This window comes from Urocampus carinirostris, chromosome 17 (assembly GCF_059441175.1).
Source record: "Urocampus carinirostris isolate Australia breed hairy pipefish chromosome 17, RoL_Ucar_1.0, whole genome shotgun sequence".
Lineage (NCBI taxonomy): Eukaryota > Metazoa > Chordata > Actinopteri > Syngnathiformes > Syngnathidae > Urocampus > Urocampus carinirostris.
Genome location: NC_142365.1, coordinates 2,563,255 through 2,587,306, shown reverse-complemented (window position 1 = coordinate 2,587,306; position 24,052 = coordinate 2,563,255). Strand labels below are relative to the sequence as shown.

The 24,052-nt window shown below is 41.6% G+C and overlaps 1 protein-coding gene across 4 annotated transcripts in view; it reads right to left on the bottom strand.

Moving 5' to 3' along the window:
- larp1 (La ribonucleoprotein 1, translational regulator) overlaps nt 1-24,052 on the bottom strand; it is a 70,667-nt gene that overhangs the window by 43,388 nt on the left and 3,227 nt on the right. For all 4 annotated transcript variants that reach the window (XM_088320733.1, XM_088320735.1, XM_088320734.1 and 1 more), the window contains exons 2-3: nt 4,636-4,700; nt 2,647-2,712 (exon numbers count right to left, since the gene is read on the bottom strand). In XM_088320733.1, coding sequence (XP_088176859.1) covers nt 2,647-2,712; nt 4,636-4,700 — 131 coding nt within the window. The remainder of the gene's footprint in view (nt 1-2,646; nt 2,713-4,635; nt 4,701-24,052) is intronic.

The following is a 24,052-nucleotide window of genomic DNA, read 5'->3' as shown; positions in this document are numbered from 1 at the left end:
CCCTAAAAGGACATCCCTTCCCAGGCGTTGGCCACGGTGCACCCAAGCCTTGCCCTGTCCAACAGTGGCATTTTATTCCTATCCCTTTGACCCACATTTTCCTGCTGAGCAACGACCGCGGGCTACATGGCGCTTACTGGGATCCACTGGTCTAAATCGGGGAACCCACGCTCTCTGTGACACGCTCTTCAATGCGGTGATCAAAAATAGCAGACAACCATAAAGGTTGCTGCTGCTTGACTCAAGGTGAGAGGTGGGAGGGGGTCAGGACCTGGATTTGAAGTCGCCGGGCAGCTTTAAGTGACAGGTTTCTGTTGCAGAGACCGCTTCTAAGCTCGTCTTTGAACACCAGCATCGAAAATAAAGCACTCGAGTGACTAAAGCCTTAAATCTTAAGATTCAAAACTCACCATTTTTGGGGAGGAGGCTATAACTTGATGAAAAAATATTCCAACTACATAGATCAATCAGTGAAGCCAATCAGGAAAATACACAGGGCTCTAGACCAATGTTCCCGGTAATTTTCCATGGGTCTGAGTGTTCACACAAAGTCAGTGAGCAACGCTTGAAACAACAGTGAGCCACCATAATCCCAAGTGTGGCAAGACAATTCATTAGCAAACATGTCCAAAACTTGACATCACGTTACATTTTGCGGAGTTTCCGGCAATGCAAAATTATTTTTCTCTTTTGAATGAATTGACTCATGTACGATTGCAAAGGTAGTACAGCCTACAAACGTTTTTCACAAGATATCCATTTCTTTTTTTTCCCTGATATATTTTGTCACATAATATTAACATTTTTTGGGGGCTTATTGAGTCGCTTGTAAGATACAGAACTGTACTTAATCACATTTTTGAGTGGAAGTACAATGTTGGCAACAAGATTCACATTGGAAATGATTTGAATGCAACACAAACTTTTTCTTCTTTTTTCCATGTTTTTTTCTACTTTTTTGTGTAATTCCTTTTGAAAAAATCTCATTGTGTTTATTTTTCCGAGCTATTTTTTCTTTTTGTTCTCTATTTACTTTTTTCCTACATTTCTTTTTCTTTTTTTCTGGCTTTTTTCTAATTTTCTCTTCCTTTTGTTTCTTTTTTTTTCTCAGCTTTTCACTCCTTTTTCATTTTGGTATTTTTTTCTTTTTTGTTCTATTCCCCCCTTCCTTGAAGTCATTTTGTGCATAATTTTACATAATATTTGGTCATTTTGGGATTAAAGAAGCAAAAACAACCCAAAGAGCCGTTTAGGACCAGAAAGAGCCGGTTCCTTTTAGTGAGACGAGCCGAAGAAGCCGGTTCACGACAAACTCTACTAACTTTACTCAACTCCGTTCTACTTTGACTCGACTTCAAAATACCGCATTTAGGACACAACTTCAGGGGAACTCATGTATTTTGACCTTCATGCACTGTAACTTTGACTTGAGTCGCTTCTTAATTAATAATTTTGATCCCTCATTTTTGTGCGCTGGCTAGATTTTCTTGTGCGCTCAGAATGTGCGAGCAGTGCGAAATTGCGCACGCGCGCAGCTTAGAGGGAACACTGCTCTAGACTAAATTTTCCAATGGTAGCAGATGCAACTACCGCATTTTCCACACAGTAGGGCGCACCGGCTCACAAAGCGTCAATAACCTCTCGGTTTAATATCTATACCTACGTAAAAGATCTCGTAAAGTTTTCTCTTGAGAAACTTTTGGTTTTCTGTTTCAGTTTTTCACAACGTTGTTGACGCACAGGTGAAGAAGTGGAGACTTTGTTCTATCTAAATGCACTATGCAAATCAGTTTATGGCACAGTGAGTAATAAGAGAGGATAGAATGAGACAACCTTTAATGCCTTTTAGTATGTCATGTGTACAACAGGTGGTCTAGTGGTAAATAAAGGTTTTGGCTGTCAAGTCCTGCAACAGCATGTATATTACGGAGCAAAGAGTGTGTACAAGCATTTCCACCAAAGAAAATGTGTATATATACAGGCAGGGTTGGGTTACTTTAACTGGATTACTTTCAATTACTTTTGGATGACTCCAATACCAAATATGTTAATAAAAGACAAAAGAAACTCAATAGGAATAAAATGACTCAATTTTGTGCAGCCTTGGGGAGTAACGGAATACACGGAACGGCAAAAATGATGTCGGCAAGCTGTTTGGATTTATTTTCATTTTGTTTCTGTCGCATTTGATGTTCGTTTTGCCGGAGATCAAAGAGATCAAAGCCAGGAGAGAAACCTTACCACGTGTTGTGAGTCATCATATGATTCATATTGAGTTTCTTTTGTCTTTTATTAGCCTATTTGGTATTGGACTAAGTAACCATACCCAACCCTGTATACAGGTATTTATTCATGTATTAAACCACTCTAATAAAATAAATCAACGCAATGCATCACCAAAACCTAATAGCAAATAGGCTAGTCATCGGTCCAAAGTATTCTCAAAATTGATCTTCTGAAGTAAACAGGAAAGGTGGAATCCTTTTAACAGAGGTATTTTTCAGGATAGCCTTGCAAGAATGTTTCTGCAAATGCGGTAAACCCGGTTTGAAACGAGCGTGTCCGGTCCACAAGCTCCCCCCACACAAGACCTAGGTCATAGGGCAAGTGTCCGCAGCAACGGCAAATAATACATTCATATTCTACCTGCATGTCTTTTGTTGCAATTTCCCCAGGGGTGGGCCAGCTAGTGGTGTCACCAAAGTCACTGACCTGGGCAAAAAAGTCAGAGGAGAACATGACGTCAAGCACAAAAGAACGCATTTTGTTAATACCGTAAATTCCGGACTATAAGCCGCTACTTTTTTCCCTAACTTTCAACCCTGCGGCTTACTCAGTGATGCGGCCAATTTATGTCATTTTTTTAACAGCCGCTAGCGGCGCTCGAGTGTTGCTACCATTAACTGCCCTGTCAAAGCTATATTATTATTATTAAAGCTTTGAAAACTCTCTCGGTGTACCGTCTTTCTTTGTAAATATGTGTAACCCATGTATAATATGTATTTGCGACTGTATATTTTTGTAATGTATTTATTTTAGAGACTTATTCTGATATGTTTTGCACGGGTGAACGAAAAATGAGGGGCGGAACAAACGCGGGGTGCCGAGTTTTTAATTGGGGACCTCTAAAGGTGAGGGACAGACAAAGAAAGAAGAGGGGGTAAAAGTCGGTTAAAGAAAAAGGAGTTGCGTGAGTAAATGTGTTCATCTGATATATTTTTCCCACCCTTACCTTTGGAAATATACACTATTTTCCTTGGATTACTTTCGACGGGACCCGGACTCTGCAGGTCTGCATCAAACCTTAAGTACCGGTATCATATTCCGTTCATTTTGCCGGCTGTGATTTTTGAACTGTGGACTTTAATGAAGGACATTTAGTTTCAATCGCGGGACTTGAAGTTGGGTTTGGGTTAATTTTGTGTTTGTGTTACATGTTTAAATGTGGGCGCATGCGGCTTATATACAGGTGCGGCTTGTGTAAGTACAAAATCGTGATTCCTCTTAAAATGTGGTGGGTGCGGCTTATAATCAGGTGCGCTCTATAGTCCGGAATTTACGGTATGTTGTACAACAGAAGTGAAAATAACACACAGTATGGGCCGAAATCACCTAAAGGAATTTAAATTCAAGTGTACGATTCGGCTGCCATACTTTCTTTGGGTGGCTCAGGAAAACCTTACAAAAATTCTATTTAGAACTTGGAACCCATCATTTGCCATGGGATAAAATGACAAAGTTGAGGGAGGAAGTCAGACTGTTTTGTGACTTTAAGGTTCTCCTATTAACATATTAATGTTTGCATGGACTTGCACCCTCTTATCTCTCTGATTTGATTTCCCCCTATGTTCCTGCACGGAGTCTGCGCTCGGAAAATGCCGGTCTACTGGTGACTCCGAGAGCCAAGAAGTCTGCGGGCTCGAGAGCGTTCTCCATCCGGGCCCCGGTGTTATGGAACGCCCTGCCTCCGGAGATAAGATCTGCAACGTCAATGGAAGTTTTTAAATCGAGGCTTAAGACACACTTCTATTCCAAAGCTTATGATTGTATTGTGTATTGTCGTGTCTTTTTACGACCGCCTGCCTGGTGGTGATACGAAGGAGAAGGACGATTTGAGGTGAGTCAGCGGACCAGCGTTTGACCTGAAGCATGTGAACGTCTGCATGGACCGGCTGGCAGAGATGGGAAAACTGCGTCGTGGCCGTCATAGACTTTCTGGACTAGTTTAAGGGTGGGGGCGTCGCTGCCGTCATGCACTTTCCGGACAAATTTTCAACATCTTACCTAGTGTTTACTATGTTTGTGTATAGTAATGCTAAATGTAATTCACCCTGGTCATCCTGAAAGGGGGGATACCACTTGTGAGGTCCCTTCTCAAGGTTTCTCTTTTTCCTCACGCTGAGGTTTTGAGTTGTTCCTTGCCCGCATGTTGGTTTGAGATCAGGTCATTGTAATCCTGTGCAGTCCTTTGAGACATTTTTGTGATTAAGGGCTATATAAATAAATGTGACTTGACTTGCCTTGACTTTTATCTTAATTATGCTTAGAAAAATGTTTGTGGATGTTGTGTAAGACTCAAGCGTCATAAACACTTAAAATTGCGTGGAATAATGAGGCCAAAAACTGAACAGTTACCTTTCCTCCACGTCTGGCCTTAGGAGGGTTGCCAGCTCTTACCACCTTGGCTGGACCAGTAGACTCTGTGAAGACAAGACACATGTATTAGGTCAAAAAACAGCAGAAGAGGAAGAACACAAAATAGAATAGAATAGAATATACCTTTATTGTCATTGTTACAAAATGGGTTAACATATTGTGACAACAAAATTGGGCATGACACTCCAGTTTCACACATTCACAGTGAGGTAAAAAACCCAAGAAGAAAAAATTTAAATACAGTGGAACCTCGGTTTTCGAACGCCTCTCAGTTCGAACGAATCGATTCTCGACCAAAAATTTCGAGAAATTCTTGCTTCGCTTTTCGTTCAAAAAAATCGGAGTTCGAACGCCGGTACGCTAGGGTGCGATGCTGAGCGGCGTACGAGTGTAGATTACACCCACCCCTCGCGAAGAACTGTTATGACGAGCGCGCGCACTTCTTTTTGCTTTCGCTTTAGATATCGGTGAACTGAGTGTTTTAGCCCCTAATTATGCCTCCGAAGAAAGTCGGTGCAAGCAGCAAAGTTGCTACAGGTGAAAAAAGAAAAGTAGTGCGTACAACTATTGCATTTAAGAAAGAAATAATAGCCAAATATGAAGAAGGTGTGCGAGTTTCCCTTCTTTCGAGGGAATAAAGCATGGCTTCCGCAGACCTTCACAAAGGTAAGAAATCCTATTCATAATTCTTTTCTTTATCCTTTAACCGCTCACCACTTTTTGTGGAGACCCGGGTGCTAAATGACGTGTAAACGACCTGATTTTTTTTAGTTGTACACGTTCATGTTAGCGTAATCTTTCGTATGGAATATTACGCTAACGCGAACGTAAGATTAGCCTGGGTTAGCTTCCCCTTTACGTTCATGGTAAGCATTCAGGGTGTTGGAACGGATTAAAACGATTTTACATTACTTTTAATGGGGGAAAACGATTTTCGGTGATCGAACAGGGTTTTGGAACGGATTATGGTCGAGAACCGAGGTTCCACTGTACCTTCATGCACTGTCACTTTGACTTAATTGGCTTCTTAATTAGCAATTTGGAGCCCCGATTTTTGTGAGCTGGCTAGATTTTCTTGTGCGCCGAGAATGTGCGGGCAGTGCGCAGCTTAGAGGGAACATTGGTGACGACTAACCTTAAATGTGGTGCCACCCACAGGCAGCTCAGATTCACACAGAGAAAGGCACATCCTGTGAGAGTCACTCGACATCTATTGTAAAGTTCATAGTCTACATGTGTATTCCTGAAAGGTGTCAAACTCCGTAATTACTACGTGCCACTAATGACATCACCGACGTCAATGGAAAGAAGCTTGGGAACTTGTTCTCAATGGAGTCACGCCCTCACAGATGCTATGAAAATTGGATGTCGCTTCAGTCAGATAAGAAAAACCTTTACTTCGCGCAGGGCAAAAATGGCTGGACAAGGCATTAAAGAGATTTCTTGAAAAAATATATTATTTTACTTAAATTCAGACCACGGTCTACAACAGACCTGGGCACTCCGGTCCTGGAGGGCCATACGTCCTGCCAGATTTTGAAGTTTGCTCTTCTTTAACTCAGGTGATACAAATTATAACCTCGTTAGCAAGCTAGCAAGTGCTCGTTAACGATACTGGTGATTGGAATCACCTGTATTGGATCAGAAAAACCTCAAAAATCATGCAGAACATACGGCCCTCCAGGACCGGAGTGCCCAGGTCTGGTCTACAAGATACTATTTTTGCAATAAACCGGTCAACAATGAGTGGACGGATAACAAAACAATCTTACAACTCCATTTCTAAATGAAATCCCAAATGAAATGGACCAGATGAGATTGAGCCCCAAATCAAAAAGTCCTTCAACCACTAATGCTACTATAGCAGTGTTCATTTGAACTGTGGAAAGTGATGGGTCCCGGGGACTGGCATGCTCAAAAATCTATGGGTCCCAACAGAGATCTATGGCTCCCCAAAATTTAGTCTTATCCAGGTTGAAATCGTAAATCAGCAACAAATATATAATATACAGTGGGACCTCGCTACTTTGCGCTTCGACGTTTGCGGCTTCAGAGCTTCGCGGTCTGTAATGGTTTAAAAAAAATAAAACATTTTTTCGCAGATTTTCACTTTTTGCGGGTTTTTTCGGTGGAGCGTCAGCGGACGCGGGATAAGGCGGCCGGCTGGATGGGACGGGACGGGACGGGACGGGGGTCACTCCCGGACCGCGCGACGGAGCGAGTTCGGCGGACGCGGCGTCACACGGCGCGACATGAGAAAAGGCGGCGGGCGTGATCGGGCTACCTCTGTAACTGGGGGGAGCCCGCTCGTCCGACAACCCCAGTAGCGCGGCGCGAGAGGCGGTGGACGTGCGCGGGACCCCCGTAACTGTGTCGATGTCGTGCGTATCGCGCCCGAAAGTACCCGCGCCGCGGGTTAGGGGCTCGCTCGTGAGAGTGACCGAACGGCACCCTGTCGTGAATTTGTCTCCGATCGTCCCGGGCGGACGTAAAATCGCCCAGCTGTACGACTCTTAGCGTTGGATCACTCTGCTCGTGCGTCGATGAAGAACGCAGCTAGCTGCGAGAACTAAAGTGATTTGCAGCTGCGATTGGCTGGCAACCAGTTCAGGGTGTCCCCTGCCCACTGCCCGGAGATGGCTGGGATGGGCTCCAGCTCCCCCGCGACCCTAATAAGGATAAGCGGTGCAGATAATGAGATGAGATGACTTTTTTTTTGAAGGGGCGTCGCTACTTCGCAGATTTTCACTTATCGCGGGTGGTTTTGGTCCCCATTAACCGCGATAACCGAGGTCTTAACTTCTTTATACAACATAATTCGTAATATCAATCATCAAAGCATGTGAGCCGTTTGAGAGCCGTCTCTTTTTAATAAGTTGAGCCAAAAAACCGGTTCTCTAAAAAGAGACTGACTTCCTTTCACTACACAACGAGATCTCGTTGGCCGAGATCTGCGTGCAGACGAAAACTCGAACCGCGAGACCAAAACAACAATGGCGGATCTGCCTGACGAAAAGTTTGGAGTGCGGTAAATCTTTGTTTAAAAAAAAGTAATCGGGTAATAATGACAATTTTGTGGCAAAAAGGTTGCGTCCCGGGGGCGCACGTTGATTTGAGACTATGCGTCCCCAGCAAAAATGATGCGTCAGGGACGCAAGAACGCGGGCAAACCAGAACACTGCAAGCATAGTGTCCAGTTTAGCTGGACAGGTGAGACGAGGAACGTAAGGGACGGTGCTTTTTCACCAAAACTCGACGTCAACTCAGCTGAGCGTTAGGCGCTGCCTGTGCTGGCAACGAGCGCACATTCCATAAAGCGTCAGTTGACAAACGAGAGCTTTGTCTCTCAGGATTCCGCCGTGTATCCGCTTAGAAACACTGGAATGATCTCTTTTCATAACAGCAGACACAATCGTCTCACTACTTTGCACAACTCTTTTGGGCCTCTTCCAAATTTTAACGAATGTTTTCGATAGGTTCCACTTATGAAGTGCTCATGTTTAGTGCTGTGCTACGAGTCGAATTTGTTTTCGCATAAGCGCTTTATTTCCCAGGAGTTTAAAGACATGACGACCAGCGGTTGTAATTGAGCTGGGAGGTGCCGAGCTGATTCGTCTGACCAAACCCTGTTGTAAACATTGACTTTTGTTTTTTTAAACAAACATACACTATCGCTGCCTCTGGCACAGCTTAAGCGAAGAAGTTACCGGAAAAGAAAAAAAAACAACTAGATTATAAAATAGTCGTTGATAATTAAAATAATCTACCGTAAATTCCGGACTATAGAGCGCACCCACCACATTTTACGAGGAAAACCGATTTTGTACATACACAAGCCGCACCTGTATATAAGCCGCATGCGCCCACATTTACACATGTAACACAAACACAAAATTAACCCAAACCCGACTTCAAGTCCCGCGATTGAAACTAAATGTCCTTCATCAAAGTCCACGGTCCAAAAATCACAGCCGGCAAAATGAACAGAAAATGATACCGGTACTTAAGGTTTGATGCAGACCTGCAGAGTCCGGGTCCCGTTGAAAGTAATCCAAGGAAAAAAGTGTATATTTCCAAAGGTAAGGGTGGGAAAAGTATATCAGATGAACACATTTACTCACGCAACTCCTTTTTCTTTAACCAACTTTTTATGCCCTCTTTTTTCCATGTCTGTCCCTCACCTTTAGCGGTCTCCACTTAAACTCGGCACCCCGCGTTTGTTCCGCCCCTCATTTTTCGTTCACCCGTGCAAAACATATCAGAATAAGTATCTAAAATAAATACATTACAAAAATATACAGTTGCAAATACATATTATACATGGGTTACACACATTTACAAAGAAAGACGGTATACCGAGAGAGTTTTCAAAGCTTTAATAATAATAATATAGCTTTGACAGGGCAGTTAATGGTAGCAACTCGAGCGCCGTTGGCGGCCGTTAGAAAAATTACATAAATTGGCCCTATCACTGAATAAGCCGCAGGGTTGAAAGTTAGGGAAAAACGTAGCGGCTTATAGTCCGGAATTTACGGTATTCATCATAAAGCTTAGGCTGAAGAATTCCAACACCAAGAAAATCTTACAATCTGGGACTTGAATTCTTGGCTGCGCTCGTTTATATCACAAGCGCTTACGCAGGTTTAGTGAGTCAAAACTCACAAGGTTACTAAATGGCAGACTCATTGGACAGACACCAAAAAAGGCACAAGAGGAATTGATTCGAGCAAAACTGAGAATAATCCAGTAACTTACCATTACACCAGAGAAAACATGTGATAAACTATGGGAAATTCAGTGTATTATTCACCAAAAAACCTCTTTAATAACCACGATCAGCTCTTATTTGATCTCGTAAGACTATTACGTTACGAAAATCAAGTACTTGCATGTTCTGCTCAAGTCTATTCTCTTGTTTTTTTTCTACTTTCCCTTGAACTGGATCTGGACCGTTTACAGGAAAAGCCAGTTGTCATCCCCCAGAGGCAAACATTAACATTTTCACGTCAGACACTCAAGTCCCCCCCACCACTGCCATTTCTTTCTATATTCTATTCAACAACTTGGTATCATCTCCAAGTGGGATACAATCGGGTAGGAAAACTTGGCCCGGGTGACTGCGAGACGTCAAACATTAACCAAAAATCACTAAGAGGGCCACGTGGTAATCTCATGCTGCCACGTCAAATTGGGAAAGAAAGCGAAAAGGTCGAGCTCTGCGTTCCAACAGAAGAATTTGAATGTTCTCTGACTAACATTAAAACCTGGCGGACAGTTTGTATTTATTCTATTTTGGCACCACGATACTTGGAAGGAAAATGTTTAGCAGCATGCAAAGTACAGTGGGACCTCGCTACTTTGCGCTTCGACGTTCAGAGCTAAAAAAAAATAAAAAAAAAATAATATCAATAAAATGGGGCGGCAGTAGCTCAGGAGGTAGAGCGCTCGTCTTGGGATCAAGGGATCCCAGTTCAAATCCCGGCTCGTCCGTGTTACATGTCGAAGTGTCCTTGGGTAAGACACTGAACCCCTGGTTAGCGCCTTAGATGGCTGGAAGGCCGCTATTGGGAAATGTGGAGCACACTGTAAAGCGCTTTGGGAAGTCATTGACTTGAAAAGCGCTATATAAATGCAGATCATTTCATTTCCTTTAAAAATAATAATAATAATAATAATGAAAAATATTACATTAACATTATTTTACAAAATTTGAAAACACAAAGAAATGCACGTATACGCTAAGCGTCACGGCCATAAACGCAAGCTCATTGGCCAGCACTCGCTGAATACTCGACTTCCCATTGGCCCATTCACTACAGTAGACCACACTTACCTCGTATACAGTACAGTACTGTACGCTTCTTGCTATAGCTCGCAGTTAGCCTTTTTCTTGCGGTGAATTTTTAAGTCTAAAAGTTTCTTGAAGCCCTTCGTGATGCCTCCCAAACGCTCTTTATCCCTTGGTGCGTCTAGTGAACCGAAGAAAAAGCGAAAGATGTTAACGATTAACGAAAAACTGAGTTTATTGGACAAGTTGAAAGCAGGAAATAGCTACGCGAGCGTAGCCCGACAATATGGCCTGAATGAATCCACGGTACGGTACAAAAAGAAGGAAGAGAAGAACATCCGCCAAACTGCTGCAATATCTTTCACGAAAGATGCCAAAAGGGTTGTAAACACCCAGAAAAAGACCATGGTGCCAATGGAAAATGCACTGGTTGTTTGGATCCAGGATTGTAGGGCGTCGCTACTTCGCAGATTTTCACTTTTTGCGGGTGGTTTTGGTCCCCATTAACCGGGTCTAAAAAATAAATAAATATTTTTTTTAATTTAAAAAATTAAAATAAAATAAATAAAGTTTTTTAAAGTACGCCGCTACTTCGCGGATTTTCACTCATCGCGGGTGGTTTTGGTCCCCATTAACCGCGATAACCGAGGTCCCACTGTAGTAGAACTACCCTGCTGTGAATGGAAAGATGTAACGAATGTAAACCAGGTTTACACTGGCCTTATTTTACCCACAAACATGGAATTGTGTCAGCCTACTTTTATTTAAGGCAGCGTTATGACAGCGTGGTTAGCAATAGCGTTGAGTGACGACAAGAGGGAAGCTAGCCGATTTCCAAATATGGAGGAAACGCTCGATGAGCCCGAGTAGACTGCTTTGCCGGAGTCACGACATCACAGGAGGCATGGCCTCGTCACTTCTTATCAGTCCTTTGCACAAAAATTCATGGCGAAATCCAGGTTGTTCAAAGAGGTGAGAATAGAAAGGGGTCAGAAACAACACCATTTCGGCTAGCAATGTTATTTGTCGATAATAGTTTGACCTGGAGGGAATTCAATTTGAAATTGGGATAACAAACAATAACCTATGTGCAACATATTTAAAGTGAACTAGCAATTTGTTCACTTAAGTCATCAATAAATGCATCCTTTGGACAAATATGTACTGAGCTAAATGTATATAGAATAAAATAGGAAAAAGTCTAAGTCATTTGTTCGATGGGATTCTAGAAAGCTACAAATGACAATTGTTAAATTAAAAGGTGCGGATTTTGGAACTTTTTCTCCCTGCTGCTATTTCCTGGCTCCTCATATTGCTCATCCTCATGCATTTTTTAGACACGCAAAACTTTATTTAAATTTTTTGGTGGGTTCAGATTGGTGTTTGGATTTTACTTGGAACATGCCTTTAGTTACTCTCACCATTTTCGTCCTACACCACCAAAATAGTGCGGGGACGAGCATAAAATCATTCTACTTAAATCTAAGCTTAAAACACACTGCTACTCTATAGCATATGAATAACCTATATCTCTGTATTATGTGTGATTGCAACATCCTTTGCTGTCTGGTAATCCACATGTGCGGTCCCTTCTCGAGGTTTCTTCATTTTCCTCATGTTGAGGTTTTTGAGTTTTTCCTTGCCCTCATGTTGGTTCCAGATCAGGGGATGGTGTAATAATCTCATCTCATCTCATTAGCCGTACCGCTTATCCTCATTAGGGTCGCGGGGGGGCTGGAGCCCATCCCAGCCATCTTCGGGCAGTGGGCAGGGGACACCCTGAACTGGTTGCCAGCCAATCGCAGGGCACACGGGGACAGACAACTCATTCGCTCATTCACACCTAGGGACAATTTGGACCGGCCAATTCACCTGAAATAATAGTCTGAAAAAATAGTCTGTGTAATAACCTGTGAAGCCCTTTGAGACTCTTTGTGATTAAGGGCTATACAAATAAAAATGACTTGACTTGACTAGGAGACACTAAATAATACACACTGTTCCTTTAAGGACAACATAACTCAGTGGTGGTCATTTCCCAAACCAGAGCTTACCTGTTAATTTACTTATGAAAAATACCTTCGAGCAGGATAATAAACATGGAACTGCTTGTGATGCTGTGCAACGACCAGGTAAAAGTCGGTGTCATTCTTTCATTAAAAAGCAAAAGGAATGCTTACCAAAAGACATTCAAGTCAAGTCAAGTTTATTTGTATAGCCCTTAATCACAAAGAGTCTCAAAGGGCTGCACAGACCACAGATTATTGCAAACTACAGACTATTATGACACCATCACCTGATACTGTCAGATACTGTCAACATCAAATATAGGTTATTCATATGCTACAGAATAGAAGTGTATTTTAAGCTTAGATTTAAACATTTCCCCTGATGTTGCAGATCGAATCTCAGGGGGAAGAGCATCCCACAGCACCGAGGCCCGACTGGAGAAAGCTCTCAAAAATAAACTCGAACGACCCATGACCTCAAATGTCTGGATGCTATAGCGGTGCAGGAGATCAAATGCTACATAGTCGTCAAGCGCTCACGATGATTTACATACTAATCTGTACAGCAAAAACTTAAAATAACAACCGGCTTTACAAGTGAGGTTACCAGAGAGAGTCCTGGAATCCCCTCTGCACAATTAGATGGCCTAGTGAGGAAGCCATCAATGGTCCACACCCTGCCCAGCTCTATCACCGAGCGCAGACTCGGCCCGGGGTAGATAAAGCGGCCTGACAAGCGCTCGGCTCAAACAGCTGATAGTAAGAATGTGTGTGTGTGTGTCGAGTGGGAGTGGAAGCAAAGGTGGAGTCCGGTGACATTTTCAAATGGAATTCATGTGTTTGGCTTTGGGCTCAACTCCTTAGTCACGGTGAGAATCTCACTGCTGGCTGATTGCAATGCCAGGCCAATCATTTGGACAAAGTCAAAAAATGATCAGTGATCAACAACAAGTAGCATATCAGTGACTGTCCCTGGAGTTCACTAGTAGGGGAACAAGTAAACAATTGTTACTCACTTCACTCCATAAAGATTTGAGACGACCAAGAAGGACTAAATGGTTCCCTATCACGTGACCTACAACCGGGGAAACCCCGAGCGGTGGCGAGCACGTAGGATGTGCATGTTTGCGTCGTTGTTTCGCTGTCTGAAAGATGGGATTTAACAAAAGGTACAAGCAGTGTTCCCTCTAAGCTGCGCGCTTGCGCAATCGCGCATTCTCAGCGCACAAAAATCAGGGCTCAAAATTACTAATTAAGAAGTGACTTAAGTCAAAGTTACAGTGCATGAAAGGAAAAATACACGGGTTCCCTCGACGTTGTGTCCTAAATGCGGTATTTTGAAGTCGAGTCGAGTTGAACGAAGTTGAGTAAAGTTAGTAGAGTTTGTCGAGAACCGGCTTCTTTGGCTCGGCTCACTAAAAGGAACACATTGCACTACCAGGGACTCAAATCCTGCACTGCCAGACAGGTACCCCTGCTGAAGCCAGTCCATGATCAGGCCCCCCAACTGTTTAAGCATTTAAGATGATCCAGAAGAAGACTGTTTTGTACCCTAAGTATTAATATTTGAGATTTATATTTTGGTATGAATCAAATCCTTTTTTCCATCCACCATAATTTGCAAATGAATCTTATACAATCAACGTTGTAAACGGCTCTTCGGGTTGTTTTTGCTTCTTTAATGCCAACATGACCAAATATTAAGTAAAATTATGCACAAAACGACTTAAAGGAAGGGGGGAAAATAGAACAAAAAGAAAAAAAATACCAAAATGAAAAACTAGTGAAAAGCGGAGAGAAAAAAGAAGGAAAAATTTAGAAAAAAGCCAGAAAAAAAGAAAAGAATGAAACAAAGGAAAAAAGTAAATAGAGAACAAAAAGAAAAAAGTAACAGCTCGGAAAAAATAAACAGAGTTTTTTTAAAGGAATTTAGAAAAAAAAAAAAGCTGAAAAAAAAACACGAAAAAAGAAAACGTTTGTGTTGCATTCAAATAATTTCCAATGATATCAAGTCAATCTTGTTGCCAACATTGTACTTCCACTAAAAAATGTGATTAAGTAAAGTTCTGTATCTTACAACCGACTCAATAAGCCCCCGAAAATGTTAGTATGATGCGACAAAATCTATCAGGAAATAAAAAGAAATGGATATCTTGTGAAAGAATTGTAAGAACAAATGACGTTTGTAGGCTGTACAACCTTTGCAATCGTACATGAGTCAATTCATTCAAAAGAGAAAAATCATTTTGCATTGCCGGAAACTCCGCTCTATGTAACTTGATGTCAAGTTTTGGACATGTTTAATCATGATTTAGTTGCCACACTTGGGATTGCTGTTGCTCACTGTTGTTTCAAGCGTTGCTCACCGACTTTGTGTGAACGCTCAGACCCGTAAGGAAAATTACAGGGAACATTGGGTACAAGGCATACGGTTCGAATGTTTATTACAAGTTCAGCCAAAAGGACTTCAATGGCAGTCTAAGGCAGTATGACAATATGTAACTAAGCTTTTCTGTTTTTGACTCGTGTGGAGAAAATTGGAGTAAAGTATGAGTAGTATGTAGCTAGCTGACACTTGGCGGGACAAACAATGTCTGTTCAGTTACCCGTTTACCCAAAAGCAATACGACCCAGTTTCCCTATTATTTATTCTACAACGACTGTGTTCCTGATCACCTACCGAATGTTCGGAAGAGACTCTCGCATACGGCTACGATTAGGTCTGCACTAATGAGCCCAGATAACCATGTCCGTTCCCTCCTTCTGGACATTTCTTAGGGGCGGCAGTGGCTCAGGAGGTAAAGAGCTCTTCTTGGGATCAAGAGGTCACAGGCTCAATTCCCGGCACCTCCAAGTTACATGTTGAAGTGTCCTTGGGTAAGACACTGAACCCCTGATACCCCCAATAAGCAGGTTAGCGCCTTACATGGCTGCAAGGCCGCTATTGGGAAATGTGAAGCACACTGTAAAGCGCTTTGGGAAGTCTTGACTTGAAAAGCGCTATAGAAATGCAGATCATTTCATTTCATTTACTTCTCTTGCCCCGAGAGGTAACGATAGCAGGGAGACGAAAAAAAACGATACCTTACACCTTGCGATTGCTTTCCAACGGCCAATGACATAGCATCAAACTGCGTCTGTTGGAGCCCTCCGGTATGGCCCACTGCCTATATACGGGTATGTGCTCGACCCTACGCAAAACTAATATATGTTTATTCTGTAAAACAGGCATGAATGATTGATTTTGCATGTCCAATCACTAACGATTGCATAAATCAGCAAACAATAGCATGACAGCCAATCATCGATTTTGCTTGAAATGCAAAAATATCAGCCATTCTGATCCATGTCATCAGATCTTCTGCCAGAAAAAAAATTCTATACTGAAAACAATTGTTCCCTCTAAGCTGCGCGCGTGCGCAATCGCGCACTGCTCGCACATTCTCAGCGCACAAGAAAATCGAGCCAGCTCACAAAAATCAGGGCTCAAAATTACTACCGGTAATTAAGAAGCGATTTAGGTCAAAGTAACAGTGCAGGAAGGTCAAAATACATGGGTTCCCCTGACGTTGTGTCCTAAATGCGGTATTTTGAAGTTGAGTCGAAGTAGAACGAAGTTGAGTAAAGTTAGTAGAGAACCAGCTTCTTCGGCTTGGCTCACTAAAAGGAACCGGCTCTTTCGGGTCCTAAACGGCTCTTCAGGTTGTTTTTCATTCTTTAATCCCAACATGACCAAATATTATGTAAAATGATGCACAACATGACTTAAAGGAATGGGGAATAGAACAAAAAAGAAAAAAATACCAAAATGAAAAAGAAGTGGAAAGCTGAGAAAAAAAGAAGGAAACATTTGGAAAAAAGCCAGGAAAAAAAAAAAGAAAAAGAAATGTAGGAAAAAAGTAAATTGAGAACAAGAAAAAAGTAACAAAAAAGTAGAAAAAAAACACAGAAAAAAGAAGAAAAAGTTAATGTTGCGTTCAAATAATTTCCAATTATAACAAGTGAATCTTATTGCCAACATTGTACTTCCACTAAAAAATGTGATTAAGTACAGTTCTGTATCTTACAACCGACTCAATAAGCCCCAAAAAATGTGAGTATTATGCGTCAAAAGATACCAGGAAAAAAAGAAATGAAAATATTGTGAAAGAATTGTTGGAAAAACAAATGACGTTTGTAGGCAATCGTACATGAGTCAATTCATTCAAAAGAGAAAAATAATTTTGCATTGCCGGAAACTCAGCAAAATGTAACGCGATATCAAGTTTGGACATGTTTGATAATGATTTAGTTGCCACACTTGGGATTGCTGTTGCTCACTGTTGTTTCAAGCGTTGCTCACCGACTGTGTGAACGCGCAGACCCCTGGAAAATTACAGGGAAAAGTGGCTGCAACTGACAATTGTTTTAATAATTGATAAATCTGTTGATTATTCTTTCGCTGAATCGGATTTTCAAGTTTTGTCCAATATTCAAATATTAAAGTTTGGGACGGATAGAAAAATAGTGCACAAAACAACAGAAGATTCGATAACACAAATATATAATCCGTATGTTTGTCAATGAATTTGGCAAGAAAAATACATCCAAATAGAGCATAGGTGTCAAAGAGGCGGCCCGCGGGCCAGATCAGGCCCGCTAAGGGATTGGATCCGGCCCGCAAGACAACACTCAGAGAAGCGCAAGAGAAAAACAAGCTGCAGGTTGAAATATGTCCACTTGACGTTGCCAAAGCCTGGTGCCTCTCACAACGACACTGTACTTGTTTTTTATTTCTCTCTCTCCCATCTTTGTCTCTCCCATCTTTGTCTCTTTTACCTTTGTCTCTCTCTCTCATCTTTATCTCTCTCATCTTTGTCTCTCTCTCCCTTTCTCATCTTTGTCTCTCTGTCTCTCTTTCATCTTTGTCTCTTTGTCTCTCTTTCATCTTTGTCTCTCTCATCTTTGTCTCTCTCACTCCCTTTCTCATCTTTGTCTCTCTCTCTCTCTCTCTTTCTCATCTTTGTCTCATCTTTGTCTCTCTCTCTCATCTTTGTCTCTCATATTTGTCTCTCTCTCTCTCTCTCTCTCTCTCCCTTTTTTCCTTTTGTCTCTTTTCTCTCTCTCATACCCTTCGCGCTTTTTCTCTTTTCTCTCCTTCTGTCTCTCTATTTCTCTTGGGATTTCTTTCTTCCTCTCCCTTTCCTTTCCCCTCTCTCACGACTTCTCTTTTTATCTCTTGTTTCTCACACTCTCTCCCTCTCTCTCTTTGTCCCGCCCTCTCTCCTTTTCCCTCCCTCTTTCTTTATCTCTCTTTTTTTTTCTCTTTAATCTTCAAGTCCGGCCCCCGACAGAATGTTTGTTCTATCGTGTGGCCCCCGAGTTAAAATGAGTTTGACACCCCTGAAATAGATGATATACACCTGCAAATATATAAGATACTCTTTTCCTACCACATTATCTAAAGATCATACATTTGGACTTATCATACGAAACAAAAAAGAACAATACATTTCATGCTTAGCCTATTTTTTAATTCCCCCCAAAATCTTTTTAAAACTAGAAACTTTTTTGGGAGGGTTAAAACTTTCGATATAAAAGTTCTCGATGTGAAAATGCTATACGATATGCTTAAGGGTCTGCCCCTTGTGTTGAGATAAACATGCAATCATTATTATGAGTTTTTCTGCAGCACTTTCTGTTACCTTGAAAGTTATTAACTTTGTAGTGTTATACCGTTTTAATTTCCAATTTTCATACCCGTCAACCTGTACGTTTTTGCCGTAAAAAGTACGTTTATTATGCATTTTAAGACGTGTATGACGTCCGAAAAAATCTGTACGGAAAAACGCAAATTTGTGTGTAGTTGTGTAGTGAAAGGAAGTCCGTCTCTTTTCAGAGAACCGGCTTTTTCGGCTCAACTCATTAAAGAGAGCCGGCTCTCCAACGGCTCGCTTGCTTTGATGCATTATATTACCAATTACTATGTTGCATAAAGAAGTTAAGAAAAAAAGGAAGTATAAAAGGAGGAAATGAAAAAAGACAGGTTTGTGGTTATCCCTTTAATCAGTATTTTACAAACAATAATGTAGAAAATGAATCAATAATTTGAATAAGAAAATGTATTATTCTACTTAATTATATTTGCATGTATTTTTTCCTTCTACAGTGAACGTCCAAGCTACTTCATTTTTGAACTTTTTTATAATAAACCTCATCCATGTCGAGCAACTCAGTGTCTCACAACAAAATGTTAATTAACAGTATATATGATATAACGAAACACATGTACAATATAACATGTTAAACTTCATCAATAAACACGCTTGAAAAAAAATATGGTGTAAGAATATTTTGTATGGGAAAATACGACAGTTTGTAAGGGCATGGAGCCATGGAGGTTGACAGGTATGAATTTCGTTTGTAATGATGCAATGTTTAATAAAAAAAAAAAATGCCGGTCCAACAACTTTACGACGAGATCCAATACAATCGATTAACACACATCGGGCTCATAAATCGCCTAACACGACGAATCGCTCAGGTAATGAGTTGCCAACGCTTTTAATAAACGATCGCATCGATGTGTTGTTGCAGCCCCGCTTAATCCATTCTTATCCGCTCCTTTGACTCTCATCTGCAACGTGCCACTTGGCAGCCAGAACCGTACATTGTGTCACTTGAACCAAAGACAAAAGTAGAAAGTGGCAGCAAATGTGGGTCAACGTCTAATTCCCAACTTGCTGACAGCTGACCAATCAGCTGAGCTCACATGCACGAGCATTTGGCTACAGCTGCCGTTTTGTGCAGTCATGCATCCTTGGCAGTTTCCGGGTTCCTGACCCTCGTAAAGAGACACCCGGGGGGGTGGCCGGTCCAGATCGTGGCAGACTTAAGATGTCCCCCTTTTGTGTCCGCACCCTAACGAAGGTTTCAGTCCTAGTTCTCAACCTTTCCAGTGTTAGCGATCAGACCTTTTTCCCTCGGGTAAGCGCTAGAGATCCCTGAAAAATGTCAGTGCATAAAAATATATACACCCTGTGATTTATTTGGGGATTTTTCTTTTTGCACTTTTGTTATGATGCCTCTTTCTTTTTAATTCAACTATCATTTTAACTTTGGCCAGTTTCTAAGCCAGGGGTGTCAAACTCATTTTAACTCAGGGGCCACACGATAGAACAAACATTCTGTCAGGGGCCGGACTAGTAGAGTAAAGAGAAAGAAAAAGAGAGAGGGAGGGAAAAGGAGAGAGGTTGGGACAAAGAAAGAAAAAGAGAGGGAGAGAGCGTGAGAAACAAAAGATAAAAAGTCGTGAGAGGGGGAACAGAAAGGGAGAGGAAGAAAGAAATCCAAAGAGAAATAGAAGACAGAAGGAGAGAAAAGAAAGCGAGAAGGGTATGAAGAGAGAAAGAGAAAAGATAGAAAAGGAAAAAAGGACACAGAGCGAGAAAGAGACAAAGAAACAAAGGAAGAGAAAAAGAGACACAGAGAGTGAAGGAGACAGAGTGGGAAAAAAGGGGTGGAAAAGAGAGAGAGAGAGTGAAATAAATACAAGTACAGTGTATTTGTGAGAGGCACCTGGCTTTGGCAACATCAAGTTGACATATTTCAACCTGCAGCTCGTTTTTCTCTTGCGCTTCTCTGAGTGTTGTCTCGCGGGCCGGATTCAATCCCTTAGCGGGCCTGATCTGGCCCGCGGGCCGCCTCTTTGACACCTGTGGCTTAGAAACTGGCATATTTTTGCATACTTATCTTGACCGTCTTATCGTTTTTTTCTCTTTAAAGTCTCCAACTCATGTTTATCCTGGAGTGCAATGTCTAATCCCATGGCATACAATGTTTTGCAATGTTGATATCAATGACAATAAAGAATATTCAATGATGGAGTTTAAATGTGACAGGTTTACAACAATTCAACGTCTACAGTGTTTGTTAGTACAAACAACACATTGTGTTAATAGTAAGAAATCAATCTCAGGAGGTAGAGCGCTCGTCTTGGAATCAAGAGATCACGGTTCGAATCCCGGCTCCTCTGTGTTACATGTCGAAGTGTCCTTGGGTAAGACACTGAACCTTAATACCCCCAATAGGCAGGTTAGCGCCCTACATGGCTGCACGGCCGCTATTGGGAAATGTGAAGCACACCGTAAAGCGCTTTGGGAAGTCTTGACTTGAAAAGCGCTATAGAAATGCAGATCATTTCATTTCTAGGAGATTGATACAGGAGGGGATTCCCAGCCCCCTCGCTCAACCCAACTGCTGTGTTGGGAGTCATTAGGTGACCAAACCCCCAATTTCAACCCCTAATGCCGAGCGCCAAGCAGGGAAGCAATGAGTACCAATGTTGTAAGTCTTCGGTATGACTCGGCCGTAGCTTGAACCAGCAACCTCCCAGTCTCTGAGCGGGCGCCCTACCCCCAAGGCCACCGAGCTGGTTGTGTTCAATAGTAAGCCACAGAAAGCCTATTCTAATAAGAACCATCATACTTCACAAAGAAAACACATGGTATGTCTTGCAAGACTCGAGCAGCGTTCAAATATGTTATTCGTTAGGTTCTTCTGTGTTTCAACATCTAAGCCTAACAACAATTCTGTCAAATCGCACTTAACGCTTCAAAAAAATTCCTGATCTTGTCAGTTTATAATGACACATGTCTCGAGGTCTCACAGAATGCGGGATGGGGAATTTGCCTCCAAGCTCTTTGGTCTCACACTAAACAGGAGTGTTTTGTCAAACGGGAGCCACAGTGACTCAACAGTCGAGTGCCACGTTTAAATCACAAGCCACTTCATGGTCGACGTTCCACTTTTACTAAATCAATACAATTATGGGACGAGATGGAAGATATAAAAACTATAACCAGGGTTGGGTAGGGTTACTTCAACTGGATTACTTTCAAATACTTTTGGATTACTCCAATACCAAATATGCTAAGACAAAAGAAACTAAATATGAATAAAATGATGACTCACAACACGTGGTAAGCTTTCTCTCCTGGCTTTGATCTCTATGATCTCCGGCAAAACTGACATCAAATGCGACAGAAACAAAATGAAAATAAATCCAAACAGCTTGCCAACATCATTTTTGCCGTTCCATGTATTCTGTTACTCCCCAAGCCTGCACAAAATGTACCGTAAATTCCGGACTATAGAGCGCATCTGATTATAAGCTGCACCCACCATATTTTAAGAGGAAAACCGATTTTGTACATACACAAGCCGCACCTGTATATAAGCCGCATGCGCCCACATTTACACATGTAACACAAACTTAACCCAAACCTGACTTCAAGTCCCGCGATTGAATCTAAATGTCCTTCATTAAAGTCCACAGTCCAAAAATCACAGCCGGCAATATGTACGGAAAATGATACCGGTACTTAAGGTTTGATGCAGACCTACAGTGTCCAGGTCCCGTTGACAGTAATCCAAGGAAAAAAGTGTATATTTCCAAAAAATAAAATATATCAGATGAACACATTTACTGACGCAACTCCTTTTTCTTTAACCAACTTTTTACCCCCTCTTCTTTCCTTGTCCGTCCCTCACCTTTAGCGGTCCCCACTTAAACTCGGCACCCCGCGTTTGTTCCGCCCCCTCATTTTTCGCTCACCCGTCCAAAACATATCAGAATAAGTGTCCAAAATAAATACAAATAAATACATTACAAAAATATACAGTTGCAAATACATATTATACATGGGTTACACATATTTACAAAGAAAGACAGTACACCGAGAGAGTTTTCAAAGCTTTAATAATAATAATAATATAGCTTTGACAGGGCAGTTAATAGTAGCAACACTCGAGCGCCGCTAGCGGCCGTCAGAGAAATGACATAAATTGGCCGCATCACTGAATAAGCCGCAGGGTTGAAAGTTAGGGAAAAAAGGAGCAGCTTATAGTCCGGAATTTACGGTAGTTATTTTATTCATACTTAGTTTCTTTTGTCTTTTATTAGCTTATTTGGTATTGGAGTCATCCAAAAGTCAGTGAAAGTAATCCAGTTAAAGTAACCCTACCCAACCCTGACTATAACGCTCGGGTGAATAAATGGTCGATATCCACGTGGCAGTCCTTTAAATAAGCGCCCATCTGGGATGTTGAAATATTTTTCCACTCTTTCTCCCTTATCAGAGACTGGATTCTACCAAGGACACAGTAAGTACACAAAAAAACTGATTAAAAGTTAAACTTTTGGAACGTGAAAAACCCCAAAATTTACATTGACGTTATCAGAAACGAGGGAAAGGTTTTGTTGGTTCTGTACTTTATATATGCAGTCCACAATGTCTGGGTTTAATTTGAGTTCACTTGTTTACTTTTGATATTGCAAATGCTAAAGAAAAAAATACCGTAAATTCCGGACTATAAGCCGCTACTTTTTTCCCTAACTAGGCAGCGGACAATAATGGATATATATTTTTCCCACCCTCACCTTTGGAAATGTACACTTTTTTCCTCGGATTACTTTCAACGGGACCCGGACTCTGCAGCTCTGCATCAAACCTTAAGTACCTGTATCATTTTCCGTCCATTTTGCCGGCTGTGATTTTTGGACTGTGGACTTTAATGAAGGACATTTAGTTTCAATCGCGGGACTTGAAGTCGGGTTTGGGTTAATCTTGTGTTTGTGTTACATGTTTAAATGTGGGCGCATGCGGCTTATATACAGGTGCAGCTTGTGTATGTACAAAATCGATTTTCCTCTTAAAATGTGGTGGGTGCGGCTTATAATCAGGTGCGCTCTATAGTCCGGAATTTACGGTAGGTCAAAAAAAGGGGACCGTTAGAAAAAAAACTAAATTACTGTTGGCAACTCAGCGTTGCACACCCACAACACGCAAACTGAAAATAAATCGGGAAAAAGAATATTTTGTATTGGATCCCTCGAGCATACGGGTGGTAGAGGCACCATTTCCTGTGGTGTGTCTTGATCAAGTACAGCCTGGTGATGCCCATCCTTTTCCAGACCAACAAATGACCAAAAAAAGAGATTCAGAGGTAAGATTGTATTTTGCCCGTAGCTGATTCGTTACCAATTCTTAATTTTGAGAAAGTCAATAATTGAAACCACAAACAAGCAGAATGGACACTTATCCAGTCCACATTGAAAAATTCCATGATGCCACTTCACCTCAGTAAACACCTAGACAACTATATCCTGTCAAACTTGTTTGATAACGATTTTGCTGCTAAAAGTACAATCCAGTGCACATAAAATGACACATGTACACATTGTGAAATATGTTTTTGAGGACAGAGAAATATCGAGAGATTTTTCTCCCAAAAAGGCGTGATGAAGACGAGGGGTCACCATTCTTGAAGCAGAGAGCTACTTTTTGTGACTGATTGGTGCAAAAGGCTACCATGTTGACATATACAGTGGAACCTGGGTTCTCGACCATAATCCGTACCAGAACCCTGTTCGAAAACAGATTTGCTCGATCACCGAAATCATTTTTCCCATTAAAAATAATGTAAATCGTTTTAATCCGTTCCAACACCCTGAATGTTTACCTTGAATTTTTAACGTAAAGCTAACCTGGGCTAATCAAACGTTCGCGTTATCATAATCTTCCGTACGAAAGATGACGCTAACATGAACGTGTAAAAA